The sequence below is a fragment of the Myzus persicae genome, unplaced genomic scaffold, assembly GCF_001856785.1.
Source record: "Myzus persicae strain clone G006 unplaced genomic scaffold, MPER_G0061.0, whole genome shotgun sequence".
Classification (NCBI taxonomy): Eukaryota; Metazoa; Arthropoda; class Insecta; order Hemiptera; family Aphididae; genus Myzus; species Myzus persicae.
Window position 1 is genome coordinate 74,081 of NW_019104107.1, and position 21,686 is coordinate 95,766.

At 27.8% G+C, this 21,686-nt stretch overlaps 1 protein-coding gene across 2 annotated transcripts in view; it reads left to right on the forward strand.

Moving 5' to 3' along the window:
• The first annotated feature begins 4,529 nt into the window (after positions 1-4,529).
• The window catches only part of LOC111038820 (collagen alpha-1(I) chain-like), a 67,638-nt gene continuing 50,481 nt past the window's right edge, over positions 4,530-21,686 (forward strand). Inside the window, exon 1 of one of the 2 annotated variants that reach the window (XM_022322061.1) lies at positions 4,530-4,848. In XM_022322061.1, coding sequence (XP_022177753.1) covers positions 4,737-4,848 — 112 coding nt within the window. In that variant the 5' untranslated portion in view covers positions 4,530-4,736. The remainder of the gene's footprint in view (positions 4,849-21,686) is intronic. The other variant, XM_022322060.1, reaches the window with a different exon arrangement.

Consider the following 21,686-nt stretch of genomic DNA (forward strand, 5'->3'; position numbering starts at 1 on the left):
AGTATTAATATTTTATTATTTTTAATTTGGATTTTTTTTACTAAAAAACTTTATGGCTATTTGTAATTAAATTAATTTATATACTATTCCTCATTAATTATAAGAATATAGATATTTATGCATATATTATTTAGCTTACATCTAAATAAATAGTATAATATTCATATTATAATCAAAGAGAATATAGTCTAGGTAGTATAAAATAACACTAGGTACTGTCAATAGACGATACATTAATACCGAACTACGACTACATATTTCTATATTAGTGATGGTAAAACTTCATAATAATATGTTTAAAATATATATTATTTTATGGTTACCAGGTGCCTAATAAAAATGTTAGATTTTCAAGTACCTACATCAATTATTATAAGCAGGTTGTATATAGTTAATATATCATCCAACGGTGATTCTAACTTAATGGCATGCATGTGCTATTATTGTAGGTATTTATTACACTTGTTCTTGAAAGGGTTTTAGTGTATAGCAATATGATTATGGAAATGACGTAAAACTTACAATAATAAGACATAGACTTGTCAATGTTGTGTGTTAGAGTGATGAAAAACGATATCAATGGTAATTTTTTTACGGTCAGCTTAATTGTATACCTAACTGTTTAAAAGTAACGAACAATAACATTTACAGCGGAATTGGAGATAAAACGCAATGTACAACAGGTTGTATTTCGCATTAAATGTTCTTGCTCCATCGATTAACCATAATTTAAATATAATGCAGATTCTCTCAGTCATAATATTATAAGAAGGAAGGTATTCTAATTTTGCAGTGCGATCGATAGCTCAATTTTTGAGTGAATGCTGTCACACATTTAACAAGTATTTATGAAGTCTTGAATAATGGGTATTGTTCGGTGTTAATTAAAATACCGACGAACAATTGAGCAAGCTAATTAATTTAGTTCCGTTTGAATTATTAGTCAAAACCAATGTCAAATATTTATTTGTTTTGGTTTTTGATAGAAATCCCACGTTCACTGCTTGCGTTTAATATATAATAAATTATTATTATACTAATGCAAAACTTATCCGTTTACCACCCAATTGATATACTAGCAATAGAACACCGTATGACACTGCTGTAAGCGTTTATAATATTATGATATTGGCATTCATAGATTTCGTATACACACAAGCACTTATCAATCGATCGGAACCAATTTTAAGTTTTTTGTTTGGTTTTTAATTTGAGTGGACAAAAAAGGTATGGTTCAGGTACCCATGGGATTGGGAGATAAGGGATTAAATACCAGATTTTTAAAAAAGTCTCTGAAAATTCACGAAGATTCGTGATATCGAATAGTCAATACTCCAAAGTCAATACGTTATAGTGCAGGGAGGGTAAACTATTCATATATAAGTCAATATTTTGTCATATTGAATTATTATTATTTGAAATTCACTCAGAGTTGATTTTAGGTACAATAATTTATCGTCTTTTGACGATTAATGGAGTCCGTTTTTTTAAAACTATTTAAATTATTTTATTGATTTGTTTAGTTTTTTTTTTTTTTGCTCAGTCATTTTAACAAAATTATACATAGGCGTTTAGATAATTTAATATGCAGAATGTTTACATTATACTCGTATTTATAAGGAGTTTCCATTAACGGAATGCAATATAATTTTAATTTTAAGCCAATATTTGATTGATAAATTATATTAGATTATTTTATAATATCATATTTTTCATGTTCATTGAAAAGTTAAATAGTAAGTATTAAAAAATGTATTCACTATTCAATAATATAAAAACCAGATTGGATAAGAAGTCATTAAAGTTGTATTTGTTTGCTAAATAGATTAATATGATTATTAATTATAGTAATTTATTTGTTGTTAATCATATAGATAATTCATTCAATATTCGTATAGAACACTATGTTTTTTTTAATGGTATTATGAGGTAATAGGTACTATTCATTCTTAATTTAATTTAAAAAATAATATGCATTAAACATGTATTTACATTAATACCATCATATACATATTATGTACATTCAATCAGTTTATTTTATTGTATAATTCGTACTCCACTTTATAAGATGTACTTTACATTGACATAGTAAATTTTACTAATTATTGTCTACATTTTAAATTCCGTCCATAATGAAAATCAATTTTTTAAAATAATAAAATTATATTTAAATGCTAAATTTTAAAAATTAAAACAAAATTCTACTATATTTACAACATTTTTTTAATTTTTTAAAATATATTTCTATTATTTTCTGGTTTACACATTATGCATGTGTGACCATAGAATAAATTGTTACCTAATGAACACCTGTAATAATAAACAAGCAAAATACGATCAAATTGTGACTTAACTAGACTCAAAACTTTAAAATTCTATTATTATTGATTATAACACTAATGAGTAATTACACAACACATGTAATATGTTAATAATGTATGTAAAAAATAATATATTTTTTAAAACCAATTACAACCACTCGTATCGGTGTTGACGTGTTGGTATGAAATTGATTAAACTACGCAGTCACTTATATATAATAAATTTCGTGTTTCAAACTAAATTTTGATTGAAAAGTTCACCGATCAACGAGTTAAGTTCATTGGTACGATTGTTCTGATCAGTTTATCTAATCAATCTCGTTAATGTACCGATTGCAGCCCACCCTGTTCGCATTTCATCGTGCCGTATGTAAAATTCATTATCAATACTAAAAACAGATATACATATTAATTACTGGATCAGTGATTACTAAAGTATTTTCTAATGATTAAAATTCATTCATAACATTTAAAACATTGTAATTTCACATTTTAATTGATAGTTTAAAGTGTTAACATTTATTAAACATATAATTAATATAGAACTCTTTGTAAAAATAAAAACTTTGTTTTTTTCTGAATAATTTAAATTTCGTTAAAAACGAATAGCATGAAACTTTTTATAAATCATATCTAATGAAATATGTAAATTTACAAAATATATAATACAAATTTGAAATACTACAATTCTATATTTAATTAACAAACTCAGTATTTACATAAGTGACTTTAAAAATATTGATATTTTCTTTAAATTTTGGTTTTAATACCATATTTACAATGTTCATAATATTATGATTAGCCATAATTTATGACTTAACACAGTGTGACTGTTAATTTAATGTTATATAAATAGGTAATTAATACTATAGATTTACATTTTACATATTATGCACACATAAACGGTTTAAGATAAAAGTTTGTTTGTTTTATACATAACATAATATATTATGTAGGTAGTAGTTAATACAATACCTTTAATTTCATAGATAATAAAATATTTCTTACAATAATTCATTTTATATTCCCACATTATAATATATTTTGGTGGTTCCTTGTAAATATTCTCGTCAACGTTAAATCTAGGGATGTGTGTAAGCATGTTCAAACGTGCACATTGTCAAATGTGTAGATACTCGTCATGAAAAAATAACTGTATACCTACTCTACCTTTTAATTCACATATTTACCTAATACAAACATGATAAGTATTAACTTTGATAGGTCAAACAACCCCTTTTTTAAAGTAATTATCGCAAATTTCAATCATTCGTACTTATGCGATGTTTAATTAAGTATTCAAATCAAATATAACCCTAATCCACGTTCATCAAATATCATCAACCAACTTTTTTCATTTGATACATTTTCATTTCACGTTATAACGATATTATAAGAAAATACGAAATAGGTAGGTAAAATTACGAAGTAGGTAACATTATCATAATTAAAGAACACGGGCAATTAAAAATTACATTTTACGAATGTGTTAACATTCATAAACCAATTCAACCGTTCAACCGTGTTCCGGAAACAATAAAATATGGATTAAATTTTTAATTGCAATGGGATAAGAAATCAATTATCATATTATTCAGTGAGCACGACTTAACTAGATCAAAAATCTATAAGTTCCTATATTATAGAATTATATACTAGTACACTCCAATAAGTCCTCCCATTTCCTTCATACGAAGCATAGACGTATACACCGGATTTTTGGTAGCACAATCCGTGATAAATTATTATTGCATTGTTAAAGATAATTTATTAATATCAGTAAATTATTCAAAATATAAGATTGCCTAATATTTGCAATATATATATTATAATTGCAATAAAAATATACTCATATGCGTGGAGCACGCAAAAAAGTTGAAGCCAACACAAATTCGGACCAAGCGTAATCTAAGCGGTCGACAGGTGGAAGAGGGGACGTTATACAATAATAAAATTGTATTTATTTTAACACAAACAATGCTTCATCTCGATCCTTCAGTTTAACGAATTTTGTGAAATTATCGATTTTAAATAATAGACTTTAACCATCGGTTATAGAGTAGGGTTTTTCGATCGAGCGCCATTCTGGAAACCACTGGTCCTCGGGTCGCCGCCGCCGCCGCCACCGCCGCCGCCACTGATTACAAATCCGTATACGAATTTTCGTATCACATCATATCGTAATAAATTGTAATGTACATAATATAATAACGTTCCTTTTCAATTTCCGTCCGACGAGCGAACCAGTCCGCGCGCGGTCGATTCACGTTCGACACGGCACGACGAAGGGACGACGACGACGGACGTATTATACGCATTGCCGCCGTCACTGCCGCATCACACAGGTTGTCGTTTGCAGACTTCCGCTGAGGACGAAAGAGACGACAGAGACGACGTTTGGCTGTCGACGGTATTATGGCCCGAACGCCCGTCGTGGTTTTCGCACTGATCGCGGCCATCGGTCTGAGGCGAACCGCGGGCGCGGCGGATCGCTGGGCACGAGCAGCCGACTGGACAGCGACCAACGGTAAATTAACACCATCTCTCCGTAAAAATATCATAATATTATGTGCGATTTTCTTTGGGTTCTCGACAAAAAGAGAGCACCGATGCTTAAAACAAAAAACCGTGTAGGTTATGACGTCGAAACCAAAAGTTTGATTTGAAATACCGCCAAACTTTGAACACAGAAACGATGAAATGTTTTACGTCGAACTAGATACGCCTAGGTGTCTCATACCTATTTAATGTTGTACACATTTATAGGTACTAATCTTTTTCTCTCGATATTTTATACTACCTGTAATGGAGGATAATTTGAAATTTGAAATTCAAATTGATAATAAAATGTCACCTGACACCATCTACTTTCATTGTTAACGATATTTTTGTCATTATACGCATATATGTGTTCATCGCCTCATCGGCACCCCTTGAACCGAACGCTATATAATTATAGGAATACGTATAATATTGGTCTTACGTATTATACTGCAGTAATGTTACTTATTTTTTCTTGGAACACTTTTTTTTTTTTTTTGAGGGAAGTAGAAGGAATGCTGATCGAAAAGGAAATGGTAGTTTTCATTTTCTTATAATAATATACGCGTACGGTTTCAACGTGCGTAGGTTAAACTACACAGACGATTGCGGTAGACGATTTATAGTCAGCAAACGCGGTTTTGAATAAATGTTTGCTCCATGTCGCATAATATAGAACCGTTTTTCAGATGAGCATTATTGATTCTACGCTGTGTTTAAATTTATGATCACAACACATGAAGTGTGTGTCGAATTTGAACGAGTCCCCTGCACCAGGTTTGTGTATTTAGTTGCTTTGATTGTTGGTTCATTTAAAGATCATCTTAACATTTTTAGTTAGGTTTTGCATTGAATGATATCATACATTTTTATGTAATTAAAAATCAATGGAACTTAATTTTGGTTTTCGTGAAAGGTTTTTTTTTTATTATGAGCCCTGCTGCAATTTAAAAAAAAAACATGAATTATTCAATAGATCTTTGCAAAACATTCATTTATCTCCCTAGCGGAATTATAGGGTTACATTTATTAATGTACAATTATTACCTATTAGTTTATTGAGTATGTTATAATTTCTCAGTTATTGGTAGGTATCTGATTGTTATTACTAAAAAACTATTTTATATGTTCATAGGTATTGCAACTTTAACTAGGCATAAATAAAAGCATATATTTTCAAAATCCTATATTATGGTCAAAATACTCGTAAGTTCACACATTTAATAATGTATATTAGTCGTGTATTAATACTCATGCAAGATATGTTATTAATAATTTATTGCCTATATTGAAACTCAACTTAATTAAACTGACTAAATACTTTACAAAACTGGATTTACTATGTCCAGCTATTACATAATAATATCATTCATTAGGTACACATTATATTATATTATTATGTATTATATAATCAATGGTATTACTTATAAATAATAATTCTAATATATTTTATTTCACCGTTGCCTTATTTATATTAAACAAAAAACATTTAAACAAAGTTTTAAATAAGTTTTTCAAAAATAAAAATGAGTTAAATATTTATTTTATTTTTTGGTGCGTTATATTTAAAAAACTTTTAACGATAAAATGATAAACTATTAAAAAATTGTTATTATTAAATCAAAAAATTCAATATACATGTAATATATTTGTATCGTTGAATTTTCGGAAAGGCCGAAACGGGTTATCCTTAAAGATTAAATACCTCCCTGCACACAAGGCTATGTTTCTGGTGTGTACATTATGGAGTATAATATTATGATTTTTTCCTGGGCTCATTTGTATGTATATATTATAGACATAAATTCGAAAACGATTCATAAAAAAACGTCTTAATGCTCACGCTGATTCGCACGAAATATGTTTTTGAATCCAACGAGTTTTATAGAGATATTAACGGCTATATTATTATTATGTTTGCTGTGCGCTTTAAAAGTAAATTATTTGGAGACGAAAAACTTTTCCCATATATATATTATTATAACAACAATTTAACGGGTCATATTTATTATTACTATTAATATTTGTTGTGCTATTTTATATACTATTACTATACAATAATATATATTTCACTAAGAACAAATTTAATTATGTTGGAATAATAAACACTTGGCGTGAACATAATGCAAGGGAAATAGTGATGCCAAAGTGCTATTGTTTTACCCCTAGTATTTGAAAGTAAACTGAAAATCACTTTTCTAAGAAATGTAAATAAATAACTTTGATATAAATACAAATAATGAGTAGAGTAATTATAAAAATAATAAAATGTATTTCTATCTACACCCCTATTTGGTAAAAATGAATGCGTTTTCAGTGATAGGTCTCATTTAATCGACTTTGACTGGAATTCTGTTGTATAGATTAAAATATGATATAACATATTAAGGCGAGCCACGCTGCCTACTTATATAGTTGTAACTTATATTCATAAAGCCGTAGTGGCATAATACTTAAAATTTTCAATTACAATACATATAATATATATGTATTACTATAACTTATAAGTTATGGCTGTCATTAGAGTATCTACCTACTTTGTCTTTTAACAACATATATTTATCATTCTCATATTATTTTATCACGGAATAATGAGATTTTCTCAATTTTGACAACTTCAAATCCTTGCAATTTCCGATAGATTCCATCGACTATACGGAATTTCGAAACTAGATTCATGGTGTATAATATTTCAAGAAAAAATCAAATGCATCATTCTAAAACGATTAGTTTCGTCACTTCAATTCTGAAAGAGGAAATTCAAAAAAAGAATAAAAGATAGAATAAAGTGACATCTTGAACAAACAAAATCGTTTGAGATGTTCTGGAGGGAGCTGTGACGATATAGTATGACGTTATAACCTCCCTTTATCCTCACCCTATTAAATACTAATATTATTGAAGTACATTCACTCACTGTAGGCACATGGATTGGAATGGGATTTAATGTGACGGTTGTGAGGGATTTCGTAACCTCATCGACCTATGCATGAGGATAATACATCGATCTATGCACATAATATTATATTTTCACACATCGTTTGACGAGATTTGGCGACCGGTCAAAAATAGATCTAAAAGCTAAATCGTTTCCTCGCCCGAACGATCGAGTGTCAATTGTATTGTGCGTATTACGGCGTGGCATAGGTATAAACAATCATTAAAATCATATAGGTATATGATATGAGCAGGTAAATTATAATCATTTCCAGTACCCATGCCGGGTCGCAATCTTCGGTCGTTTGCTATAGGTGGGCGTTTCGCCGCTCGTGTGGTGCATACGTAATCAGGGCCCCTCGGACGAATCGTTTCTCCGCCCTTCTATAAGCGGGTAGGACGTAATATCTCATTACCTTTGAGCAGGCCTCGTCATGCTAAAACATCATTTTGCCAGTCATTCAGTATTTCCTGCTTATATATCTACATTTGAATAATAATAATAAAATAAGTATAAACTGGGTGATTCATCCCCATTATACCCTTCAGGGAATTTTTGGTTCAATCAAATTCTGTTTTTTTTTAAGTGTGCTTAAACACCATATATTTTCAAATAGTATCTTACTATTTTGTACGTCATTTAAGGAGTGTCTTGTCAATATGAACAAAGCGCTTTTTCTCAAATAATTTACTGTCAAAATTGTTATGCTTGCGAGTTTTGTTTTTATATGTTGATATCTAAATCTAAATTTGAATGAATAGTATATAATACGTTGAATTTTTTATTCTATAATGGCAGTAGCAAATATGATTGTTAGAAAAATGAGAATTACTGTAATAAACATTAACTTATAAGTATTTTATAATTTATAGAAACTGCCTGTGTGTAATAAGTACTAACGGCTAGAATATTAAATATTATATTTTATATTTTATTTAACTTTTTCTTCATTATTTTCTAAACGTGTTATCTCTTAGTTCATAAAGTTTAATAACTTAGAATTTGTATCTTAATTTTAACAGAATCTAAATAAAGTAAAGGATAAAATGGTGAATAAGCATAGTTGGGGATTCACCCTGTATGCAACAATACGTCAACACGCGTGTTGGGACGACTCGATAATTTTGAGTCATACGCTATAACAGGGTTCATTTCAACGAAAGTAAAAACCATATTTTTTATTTATTATTTGATTTAAGAGGGTTGTATAGAGCACCAGTGCTGTTACATCATTTTCTAATTTAGTTTCTATTGTATCTAGTATTATGGAGTTTTTTTTTTAAAAATAATGTTCTTCCCTGTTTGCCTTTTTCTTTTTCCAATGTATCACTCATAACTTTGAGGACAATTATACTTGATACTTGGATAATTTTACTTTTAAAAAATAAAATAAAAATACAATGATGAAATAACCTGACTAATATGATTCACGATAGTACGCATTGTGAAATAAAATAATTGTACATATCCACAGGACGAGCTTATATCATATTATATTACCATTAAAAACCTAAGATAATAAACAGAAATATTTTCAAATGTAAAACAGGTATTATTATCAAAAAAATAGAAAAATCAATTAGGTACGCAAAGTTATGTAAAATCAGGGGATCTATATGAAAGTAAAACTTCAACAACCTCAAGATGGGTCGGAAAAAAAATTTGCAGTTCTTGAATAAAAGGCCTCCATCACATTTTTGGACGAAAAAAAAAATGAAACGGGAGAATAAAAAGTGAGAAAAAAACAGACATTACTGACATTTTCGAAGAAGAAGATATAGTCCAGATACTTAAAGGAAGTAGAATGAACTGGCATAGGGTACGTAGCAGCGGAGATCGATAATAGCAGAACAAAATAAATACTAGGATAGAGACCATGGTAAAAAATAGTTGGTGGACTGAAGTATAAAGATGGATTGATCATAGATGGACTGGGCCGAATGAGAAGAATTTCAAATACCCATATTGGTATAATAGTACTTATACATATTTGATGTTTATGGTTGTAGATATACGTTTTGTTTTGTGATTGATTGGTTGATTCGATCGTCAGAATAGTTATGCATATTATTATATAGTAAACCTGTTGGCTGTTACAGTATTAAAATTGTTTCACCATAAGTGTATGATTATTGTGAATACCGATTTTATGTATGTGTGTCAAAAAAAAAGTTACGATAACTGATAGTTGACAGGTATAATTGTTGTGAACGTGGGAATTTGGAGTGAAATAACGAAAACAACGATTATTGGTACGATTAAAGTGGTGAAAAATCATTATACATTTAACAGAAATATGTCTTATACACCTTAATGGCGATATTGATATGGATAATTATTTGAATAGTTCTTTTATTAAATTTCCAACATAGTTTGCTCAGAGAACGAACTCTTTCGGTCAATAAACATTATATATTATTATACTTATATCGTATATTATCATATAGTTATGTTATTGATATTCTCATACACCAACGAGTTCCAACCCACCGACCCATATACCTATACCTTATTAGTTATTTTAATATTTTACGTTTTATACTCTTTGAAACTTTTGAAGAGAAACAAAAAAAAATTATCAAGAAAACTATGAAATGTTCATGATAAAACAAAATTGAGCACAGGCAAATATTTTCAAACAAACATTTATGTAAAATCTATCTATTGGTACATTTTCCCTATAAAGTCTAAATGTAGTAAAATAATTGTAAGCCATTCTTCAATAATTCTAATAGCAAACATAAATTTATAATATGTATTATACTAAACGAAAATTGGGTGAATATTATACGCTTAAAATTCTTCAAAATGTTAAAGTAATAAATGTTAATGCTTATCTATAAGGATGAAAGAATGAAGAAAACGTATAAAATGTCAGAAAATCAATTTATTTTATTCGAAATTCAATATTTTGGTTTGAAATCATTTGATGGTAATTAATATTTAAAAAATTTTCTTTCATCAGACTATAATATACCTTTGAATGAAATATTTACATATTTTTATATTTCAAGTGAAGAAATTAAATATTATATTGGTTTTGAAATTATGTATTTGTTTTTATCATTATTATAATTAGGTATTATCTTTTTCGTGTACCTATGAAGAGTGTACAAAAAGTTTCATACATACTTTATATATTGAAAATTGAACTTCAATAAATTATGCTAAGGATAGGTTAGGTTGACTCTTAACATAAAGAAAACTATAATCATCAATTTAGTATAGAAATATTTCGAGGAAATGTCAACAAGCGTTATTTTATTAGAGCAACATACTACGCACGCATTATAATCTTTTTTTGAATAAATTAATAAATTATTTGTCATTGTAAACAGTTTAACTTATTTGCTTAAAAATAAATTAAATTTCTATTAAAAAATGAAAATGTCAATAATTTTTCAGAGAATTTAATAACATAAACTATTGAGTAATAAGACTCTAAATTTTATGTTTATTAAGTCTACGTTATCATGAAATACGACTAATTTGTCAGCTCTTAATTTATTCTACTCTCAAACATTTAATTTTAACTGTAAAACGTGAAGACATTAAGAATTTTTCTAAAAAAAACATTATTTGTAGAAATGTACAGTTGTGGTCTAATTATTGTCGTTGATCTCATGTCATGAAAAATACGCTTTGTAAAATATTCCAAAAGGAGATCAATAAGACCCAAGTACACAAACCACATTTACTTATCATTTATTCATTGCATATTTTCTACACACATACCTAATCTTGATGCGTAAAAGGTATTCCATTATTTTTGTGTAATATGTGATGCAAGAAATCTTTAATAGTTTTGTTTATTTTGGTTCAAAGGTTTTGTAAAAAACAAGACCTTTGAAATAAATAATGATACATATACCAACTGGAATACAGACGAGAACAAGTAGATACATTTTATGTTTGATTGGTTTCAAAGAGAAATGAGATGGTTTCATAATTCTGCTGGCTCACTATATTTAACTCGCCTAAGAAACTTTGAAACTAGAAATATTAAATATAAATCGGAATAGAATTACATACCCACTCGTGTATGTGTAAATTATGTTTACTGAAATAAAACATTAAAATATACATTCTAAAATTTAAAATCTAAAAATCTGTTTTTATATATACATCCAAACTTATCCCATATTCGAATGTAACTAGATATACTAGATATATGTAGAATACTCTTAAAAATACCTGAATCACAATCAATGTACGATTCTTTATAGTATACTTGTAAAGTTGTAACTCACTAACGTGAACCAGGTTATGTCGTTTAGAATGAAATTATATAGAATACTAATCACAAATATAACTTTCACCAACTTTATAATATTTGATCTATATTAGTTGTTACTTAAAACTATAGTAAAAAAAAAAAACTTTCACCAATGCGAATTTTTCCAGCGATCACTTCAATCCGAAATAATAACAAATTTTATTACATTCCCTAAATGATAAATATGTAATGAAATCTAAAATGCAAAATTTTGATGTTTGGGTCATATAATATGTAATTTTAATCGAACAATATAATTTTTTTAAAGAATTCTTCTTAATGTCTCTGGCTCAAAAAATATAAGGTTTCTATTTGTATAACATTTTTTTCATCAAACAAATAGAATACAACATTTTAAAATATTTTTGTATGTTTTAAGATTTGTATTATACTTGTTGGAATTTCATAGAGCATTTTCTGTATTTACTGCAGAATTTGTTAAATATTTTGCCAACTATATTATTCTTTTTATTTTGTTACTAGAATTGGACTTAAACAGTAAATTATAATTATCCAATATTCAGTTATTAACAAGGGTCATTAACTTTTGCAAATAGGTTTCAATTTTAAAATTACAAAAGTTTTAAATGGACCCTATTATCTATATACACATTTCATTCAGGAATCTCTTTTTCTCAATTACCTAATCGTTCAAATAATGTTTATAAAGTTGACAAAAATGTTAATACGTAACGTAAATAATCTGTTGCAGGCTAAAAATGTTATTAAAAGGTTCGAAAAAATTAAATTGAAAAATTGTAAGTGTACCTAGTCACCTAAGAACCGTATCATTTAGTATGCATTTAAAATTAGAATACAATTAACTGCCAGAATTTTAAGAGAAACTAAAATCATTAAATGCTATTAGATTTTAACTGTACAATCAAAAATTAAATTCATTGGAAAATGGAAACAATCAAATAAGTTTACTAAAAAAAAAAATTTTTTTTGATTTTAACGTAAGAAAATTCAAGGAAGTATATCTGCTATACAGCAGATTTTCAGTGTACCTCAGTATTGTCCATTGGAGTAGGTCAACTGTAATGAATGCGTTAAATTATTTTAAAATTGAATGATAAATCATTATATAGAAAAAAAAATGATTCTGAGCGATTAAATAATAATATACGTAATGGCAAAACGTTTCAATTTCCTGCAAATAATATTTTTTGAATTATAACCAAACAACTAAGATTTTTAGTTTTTGTTTAAATATCCAATTTTGTAAAAATTTAATTTTAAATATCTACAGCTAAAAGGAAATGCTAAAAAGTCCAATCTAAATAAGATACAAGCTTTTCAAAATATAGTCTTATAAAAATTAGTAAACGCTCCTCCATATATATCAAACCATACTCAACGCATAGATTGTAACTTAAAAACAATTCAGTTATGTTTCTATAGATAATTTCATAAATATCTAACTTTCCATACAAATCCACTCATCAAAAACCGATCATCCCTCAAAGTTTCAGGTGGCCATCCAGGAGACTTAAACGTATATGGTGCAGATATTTATTACATTAAACCAAAAAAATAAAAATACACAACACCTAAATCAAATTAAAGTATCAACTGAATGGTGTTTTTTCCACAAATTATGTAACTTATGTTCTATTTTTTTCTTAGCCCACATAAACTTACTATGCTTACGATTTATATTGTATATTTTCTCCAAAATAAATTGTGTTATTGTATTTTCTGTGTATTTTTTGGTCGCTATAAGAAATATATATGAGAAATCAGGGCTTGCATTTGAAAAATAAATTTTGTTTTACGTTATTTACAATCAAAACGTTATACAAATTCTGAGTTTATCGTTATTTAAAATTTAAACGTTATTCAACTTTTGTGTTTATCGTTATTCAGAATTAAAACGTTATATAATTTTTGCGTTTATCGTTATTCATAATTAAAACGTTATACAATTTTTGCGTTTATCGTTATTTAAAATTTAAAAGTATACGACTATGACCTTTTTTTGGGGACATAATTTCCCTATTCTGAGTTTTTAGTAGGTATTGTTTAATTTTATTTATTAATTATTTAATTAAATGGGTTAAACTAATATAAAGAAAACGTATGCACGTTAAAACTATAAGTATATTAGTATAAAATATAAATATTAAACATTTGACAACAATTAGACAAACACTGACGAGTGAATAAATCTGAGCAAACTGAACACCGAACACAATAGTTGAATAACTTGAGTGGTATAAATTTCGACCGTAGTACAGATAGTATAGTACAATATTATCAGAGCATCATTATTATTAGCTATTGGTAATTAAATTATTCTATTAATAACTTCTTATTAAGTTTTAAAATAATATCTAATACGGGATCTCCCGGATAGGCCGGATACGGAATAAAATTAATTCTTGGATTGAATAAATAATTGAATACTACTAAGTATTATTAAATAATTGGGAATTAATTATTTCGTTTAATGGAATACAATATATACCGTTTGCGTTATGTTTTGTTTAATGATACATCATATATTTTGTTAAACGTTACGTTTTGTTTTATGTTATTTATTTATTTACGTTTATCGTTTTCCGTTATAATTACGTTTACAAATTTCAATCGTTTTTTATAAAATATAACGTTATAATCATAACGTTATTATAACGTTTGCAAGCCCTGTGAGAAATCGAAATGTTGTATTAAATGTTCGTAAGACAATTACGGCATTGTACACCGTAGTGTGCACTGCTATACCTATGAGATATTTTGACACTTTTCGTATTACTGCGGTTGACCAAGAGCTGCAATGAAATCGCCCCTTATCCGTTGTATAGGTACGGTTGAAAGTATAAAGGCTCATGGAAAAATTGTCAACATGGTCCGTAGTTTTATTCGTGGTCACTTAGCAGTGACCATTTATTTTGTGTTTACATAAGCAAAATAGAGATTAATAGATTGTATTACTCATGGTAAGCGTTCTGACACATTTTTATATTCATATTATCGTGAAAAATTATATGTATTATACAAGCTACAGTTCTAGGAACATTGTTTGTATACCAATGCATCATAATGTTTACGTGTTCCTAAAAAAAATATAAAAATGTAAGATAGTTACGAAATATCATACGAAAGAAAAAATGACTAGGAATACAAATAAAACATGTCATATTATTATGACGATCCTTTATGTCTATCGGTAATGTTTCCTGCTTATTGGTTAGTATTGTTTCTCAGAATTTCTTTATTTTATTTTTTGAAAAGTTCATGTTCAATTGTTAACGAAACAACTTGTTTATAATAGACGTATACAAACAATATATGTTGTTACAATTTAAATGACTGGGTTTTAAAAAAAACAAACACGAAGCAATTTATGCATTTATAGTTAGATGTCATATAAAAACATTTCGGCAATAACTTTGTGGCCGCTTTATTGCACGTCATGTTATCGCGATGTATACGACATCGATATAATATTAAATTGATGCTATTGGCGTATTTTTACTGATACTACATGTATTACTAAACGGAACAACAACTACAGTAATCGTAGAGTATATTATTAACAAAAAAAAAAAAAAACCGAAAGTTACTAAATTTTAAGACTTTTATATTTAAAAAAAAGGTAATCCAAACCATAAAATAAAATAATCTGGAGGCGTATCAAAACATAATACAGTGAAAGATTGCATTCAACTGGTGAATTTGTTCTTAAAACTTCCAATCCCGATCTAATCACGTTTCTGACATTGGACAAATCGAAACAAAAGCGGCGATGGAAAACTAATTGAAACTTCCAAAAATTCTCGTTCGACAACAACTCATTGAGTCGTATATCATGTATGTTTAAATGAAATGAATATTTTTAACTGCACACATTTTGCTACTGATGAAAAATCTCTTGTCTGGTGATTTGTATTACAGTATGACAGCATTAATTATGATAGTAATAGTGATAGTTATTTAATTTTTACAACCATAGCTTCAGCAGATGGAAATATGTGAACATTAGAAGGAGATGGGGCATTGCAATGTTCACCTCATATTTTTAATATACTTTAACCAATACAAAGAGTCAATTATTAAAATGTAGTATACCAACTGTAAATTATATTCCAGCTTACCTACTGCACAAAAAAAAAACTCATACAATCACATGCAACTTTAATTGAATCTGAATTTGATCATCATAACGACAATATGTGAGTAATATAATTACCACGACATTATTGCCCCGACATTTCGACATGAATTCACTTAGTTCATTAGTTATTACAATTATAGTGTAACGAAATAACTGTACGTGGTGTACAATTACATATAAAAAGTCGATTTCTGTACGATTTGAGCTTTGAAAAAATAAAGGCACTTAAAATTGTTCATCAAAAATATACACAGATGTCAGATATACAAATTAATACATTTCTCAGGATGATCAGTCTTGGTGTATTAAAAGCATATTACAACTTAAAAACCATTTGCTATGAAGTAACTAGACAAGGTTCTTAACTTTAGCCAGATGCTCAAATTTGAATGCAACTGTCTTAAAACTGGAATTTATAAGTGATAGATTTGGTCGATATAAGTTTTTCACAGATGAACGGAGTCTCCGGGTTTTTAACAACTTCAGTTACTTAATTCATGTCTTACTGCCATCAACAACGTAATCGGAGATATTGCCTGGCCCGTTAAATTTTATATGTATTCTGATTATTTCAACAATATTATTGCACCAGACAAATATTAGCTTAAATTACTTAAATTTCTGGGAAATTTGTATATAGTTTATTTGTACACGTTGCCCGGCCATTGCCATTAAATGGCCGGTTAAGTTGAGCATTGACGCTGAGTCCATTCTTAGTATTAATAACAATTAATTCATGTGTAAAAACAAAAACGTGTTTTACATCCAACTCGTTATCAGATTCTGACAAAAATTTCTCAAACGAATAGCTCTCAGAGCTCGAAGTGGTACCCACAACTGTTCGGTTCCCAGTACCTACCTCATTTATGGTCTCAATTTGGCTTGAGGTTCTGAAATTTGCTGAAATTCGCAATAAATTTTGCTTATTATTTCACATGAAGATGGCCTGACGGTGTATATACACTAAGCAGTTTGAATTGTATTTAATTAATTTTTTTTAACGATAAATAAGTACCTATGTATTTGAACCTGACAGATTATGGTGGGCTAGTTAGTAGTTAGTATAGCGACGTCCCCATGCCGACAAACGGTTGACATCCGCCGCATTAAATGTTTCACATCAAAAATAACATTTTCTTTATTTACAATAGTAAACTATAGAAAATACCGTCAAGTCTTATGCATTCACTTTACAATTACAAGTTTCTAAAATTTACATGTTGTTGACTGTTGTACAATGAATTAAAAGTGTTTCATAAAATATATAATCAAGTATTAATTATCCTATTAGTGTTTTCAATTTTTACTTGACAATTGACATGGGTACTATCTATATTACCAAAGTAAATGAATATGTAATATACAAATTAGAAAAGTTGCTAAGTGACTAGGTAAGGAATTATCATAATAACCGACTATTGTGGTTTTTAATTAGTATTATAATAGCTAACAATTATTAGCTATTATAATTCGCCTAAAAACTCAAAATACAATAAACGCTTAAATATTTTAGTGCCTATTCAATAAACATTACCATCATAATAACATGTAGTGATTAAAATAAACATACAAAATCTAATATAATATTATTTCATGTGTATTGTTATACTACTTATACTTCCGTATAATATATAAAATGATAGTACCATAGAATTATATAACTCACATTAAATAAACATGGCATTTTAATTAATGTTATTAATATATCAGTATGACATTATCTACGAGCATACTAATTATTAATCATAATATTATAAACTTTTAATTTGTATATTGTAATATTAACAATGTAGTATAATATACCTATATTACAGTCTACAAGTTACGCCAAATTCATGTGTCTGTGGTTACAAGATTCAAGATACTTTGGTAATTTATTACTGGTTATAATTCAAAGTTTGAAAGTTACAGTACCTTAGTTACTTTTATAGTTACTATAGATACTACATTTTTATGTACATTTCTTCAATAATATAATGACACTACTAAATATTTGCTAGAGAAAAATGTTTCATGTATGTTAAGTGTTAAAATAAATATAAAAGTGTTTATACATGGGAAAAATTATACTTTTTAAAAATAACCCTTTGATAAGAAATAATAACCCGGTATAAGATTACCTTGACTGTAAAGTGACCTGAGCCACAAACATAGAGATCAATAATTTGTCTAAATTGGGGCTCGACTGTTTAAATTTAATCGTGACATGTGCAAATAGTTTCTCGAAAAATATATTTTCCAACACTTGTTTCTTCGGTCTTAATTCCCTCCATGAATCTTGGAACATTTATTTTAATTGCTGTTCAGAAAAGTACTTATACCAGTTACCTACCATAATATCTTGACGTCATTCGGATGGATCATAAACCTTGTTTTGATGAATAAATTCAACTATTTGCAGTAAAATGAAATTCTAAGCCAAATGGAAATCCTCTAGTCAAAAATAATATACCAATAAAAACTTTTTAAATGATTGTATAAATAATATTATACATCAATGTTACACGATATCTATTATACTTTGATGTGTTTCAAACGTTTTAACTACACCACGGTATTATGACAATAGAAGCAAACAATCTATACATACTTTTTGTAATTTTTAGTTGAATCAGTTTAATGTCTGAATTAAAAATATATTTTAGTATTCAGTTTCGTGAAAAAATTGTAAGCAATATTATTATATCAGAATATCTTTCATTCGTAATCTGAGTCCTGTGTAGATTTCTTATTGTCTATACTCTATTGATCCCACACTCCCACACAGTCCCCTATTGGTTTTTTGAATTTCTTTATAGTATGTTAATATCAAAAAATAATAATTTATTGTTATTATTAACTGCAATTAATTGCACAAACAATTTCAAAAAGATAGATATTACAACGTAAGTACGCTTGGAAATTCTTAAAGGATGAAAACAATGTTTCACACATCATCTTTATACTAAATTTGCACTCCTCTTGAAATTTCGTCAAAACTACTTCTATCTTCAATCATCTATCATATTTTTACTTTAAAAGCGCACCTATTTAATCGATCGTTTTACTTTCTATAGATTTAACTAGTTGTAAGTATTTTTTTAAATGTGATTCCATTGAATCGTTAATCAAGCAAGGGCATATCTAATGGACTGGAAAAAGCATTAAGTTATGTTTTTTTTTATTTATTACTTTAAACAATTTAATACTAAACCAATTGAAATAGAAAAACTTGTAAAATACTATACCTAATGCACTTAAATAAGGTACGCAGCGCTTTTTTTTTTGTCAAAATCAAATTTAGACTAAGTGATACAAATAATAATAATTTAGTACTAATGTACAATATAATTTTCACATACAAAATAAAAAATTATTATTCCAATTCATACTTAGTTGTTTTCATCACTTTTTAAGTGTTTAGTAAAAAGCTTCAATTTGTTATTCAAATATCATATTAAATGCAGTTTTTTATTTGAAACATTTGATCAAAGTAAATCTTCATATTTTATTTGATAACATTATTATTTTCAAAACAGTTCGGGAATGCCATCGATGTTTGGTTCGGTCAAAATGACAATCAATACCATATTTTATATTGTAAGGAATAATAGTATCATTGTTGATGAGATTATGATTGATACTTATCAGCGAATGGTGACTAGCTGTTAAGATTATCTAATAAACAACCGATTACAGGTGGTAATTTATACACTTACGAAATCTATTTCTTATTAAAAAACTTATTAATTTTCTTTTACAAACAATATAAAAACTATTCTGTTTAAAGTAAAATTGTTATTAATTGAAAATATGTTCTCAGTGTTTAGTACGGCCAAGAAAGTCTCAATAATTTCATCCAACATTAATTATTTGTATATGATTTTATTAATATCATAATATTCAATACACATTTTTTAAAATTATTATCGTGTCCATAGATACTATAAGAATGGATAATATACCATGTTAATGCATTCAATACAGTTGGCAGGGGTTTCTCATTTCAGCAATAGTGGTCGTTTATTATGTTATTTTATGTGCCTGTATGGCTGTATGATAACGTTGTATAGCCTATCCACTAATATTATCTATGATCGTGTCTAACTAATAATACGGGGCAAGTTAATGAAAAAAGAAACTTGAGTTAGGAAAGTTATTTAATTTAAAATTATTCAATACAACGTGATTGAAAAACATAAGTATTCATTGGTTTTAACCAATATATATTTGTTGTTAGTTATAGTTAAACATTTGACCATGATTTTCACATTTTGTATTATTTTTTAAATTTAACTATCGTTAGTATTCATTTAAAAGTTCAAAATAAATAAATTCTTACCTTGCAAAACAGTGACTCGCAGCTGATATGTTTTTGTTTTGTTCAAAACGTCACTATCAGAAGACCAGTGTAAAATGCATTATACCTACATCCGTTTGGGCAAGCACGTCGTATATAGAGTTTCGGTCATATTAATAAGCAAGTAAAGTATCAAATACCCGAGCTGAATAAATATAGTAATAGATTAGGCACACGTGCGCCAGACTGTTTACATAATACACTGTACCAAAAGCAATATGAAACTGCCCGTGTAAGATGGACGATGGTCTTCATTTTGGAGGGTCCGATAAAAAAGCCATTTTTAAGACGAAAAACCAGGTTATTAAGTTTATTAAGAACTCAGTTTACGAATTTCTTGAACATTTATTAAATCGTCTTTAAAATTTGATCTTCCGATATAAAAATAGATATTTGAGTATATTTCAAAGCTACAATCGTAGACCCATTTTCCATAAATATAAAATATTATGTACCTGCATTATATTATTTTCAAAACAACGCAAAGTACACTTGGTAAAAATATGATGTAATATATTTCTAACAATGTATCAATTAAATCTAATGCCTACTTCTAAACAAAATATTTTTTCTACCTCAATTTTTTTAATTCTATAGGTACAGTTGAAAATTAAAAAATAATTAATTACTAACCTAGGTATGGGTATGGTTTAAAATGTGTCATTTAAAAACAAACATTATTTATGTATTCCAATACCGTAATATTGCATGTACATTTATCATTTGACAAGCTTTATCAAAAACTATCGGGCTATCACATGCTAATGCTAATTGTCCGAATTTCTATAAAACCAATTCGAGAACTTTGAAATTACAAAATTATGTTCCTACTTAATTTAATAGCGATTATGTTTAAAAACGTATTGCTTGCAGGTTATACTAAAAATTGTGAAATGTTCGTCCTATAATCTTCGAAGTCGCAAATGTCACACACTGCGTGTGGTCACAAATTGTATTATAATCATTGATCAACCACCATCAGTTAAAGTAATCACTGCCACAAGATTTATTCAATACGGGTGGGCTGCGTAAAAAGCATGCAAAACATTCTTTGATTGTTGGGCTGTAGTGTATATTTTACAATAAGAAACTTGTTAATTGTTTTTTGTCCTAAAAGTTACTCCGTGAGAATAAATCCTCGAATTAGAAAA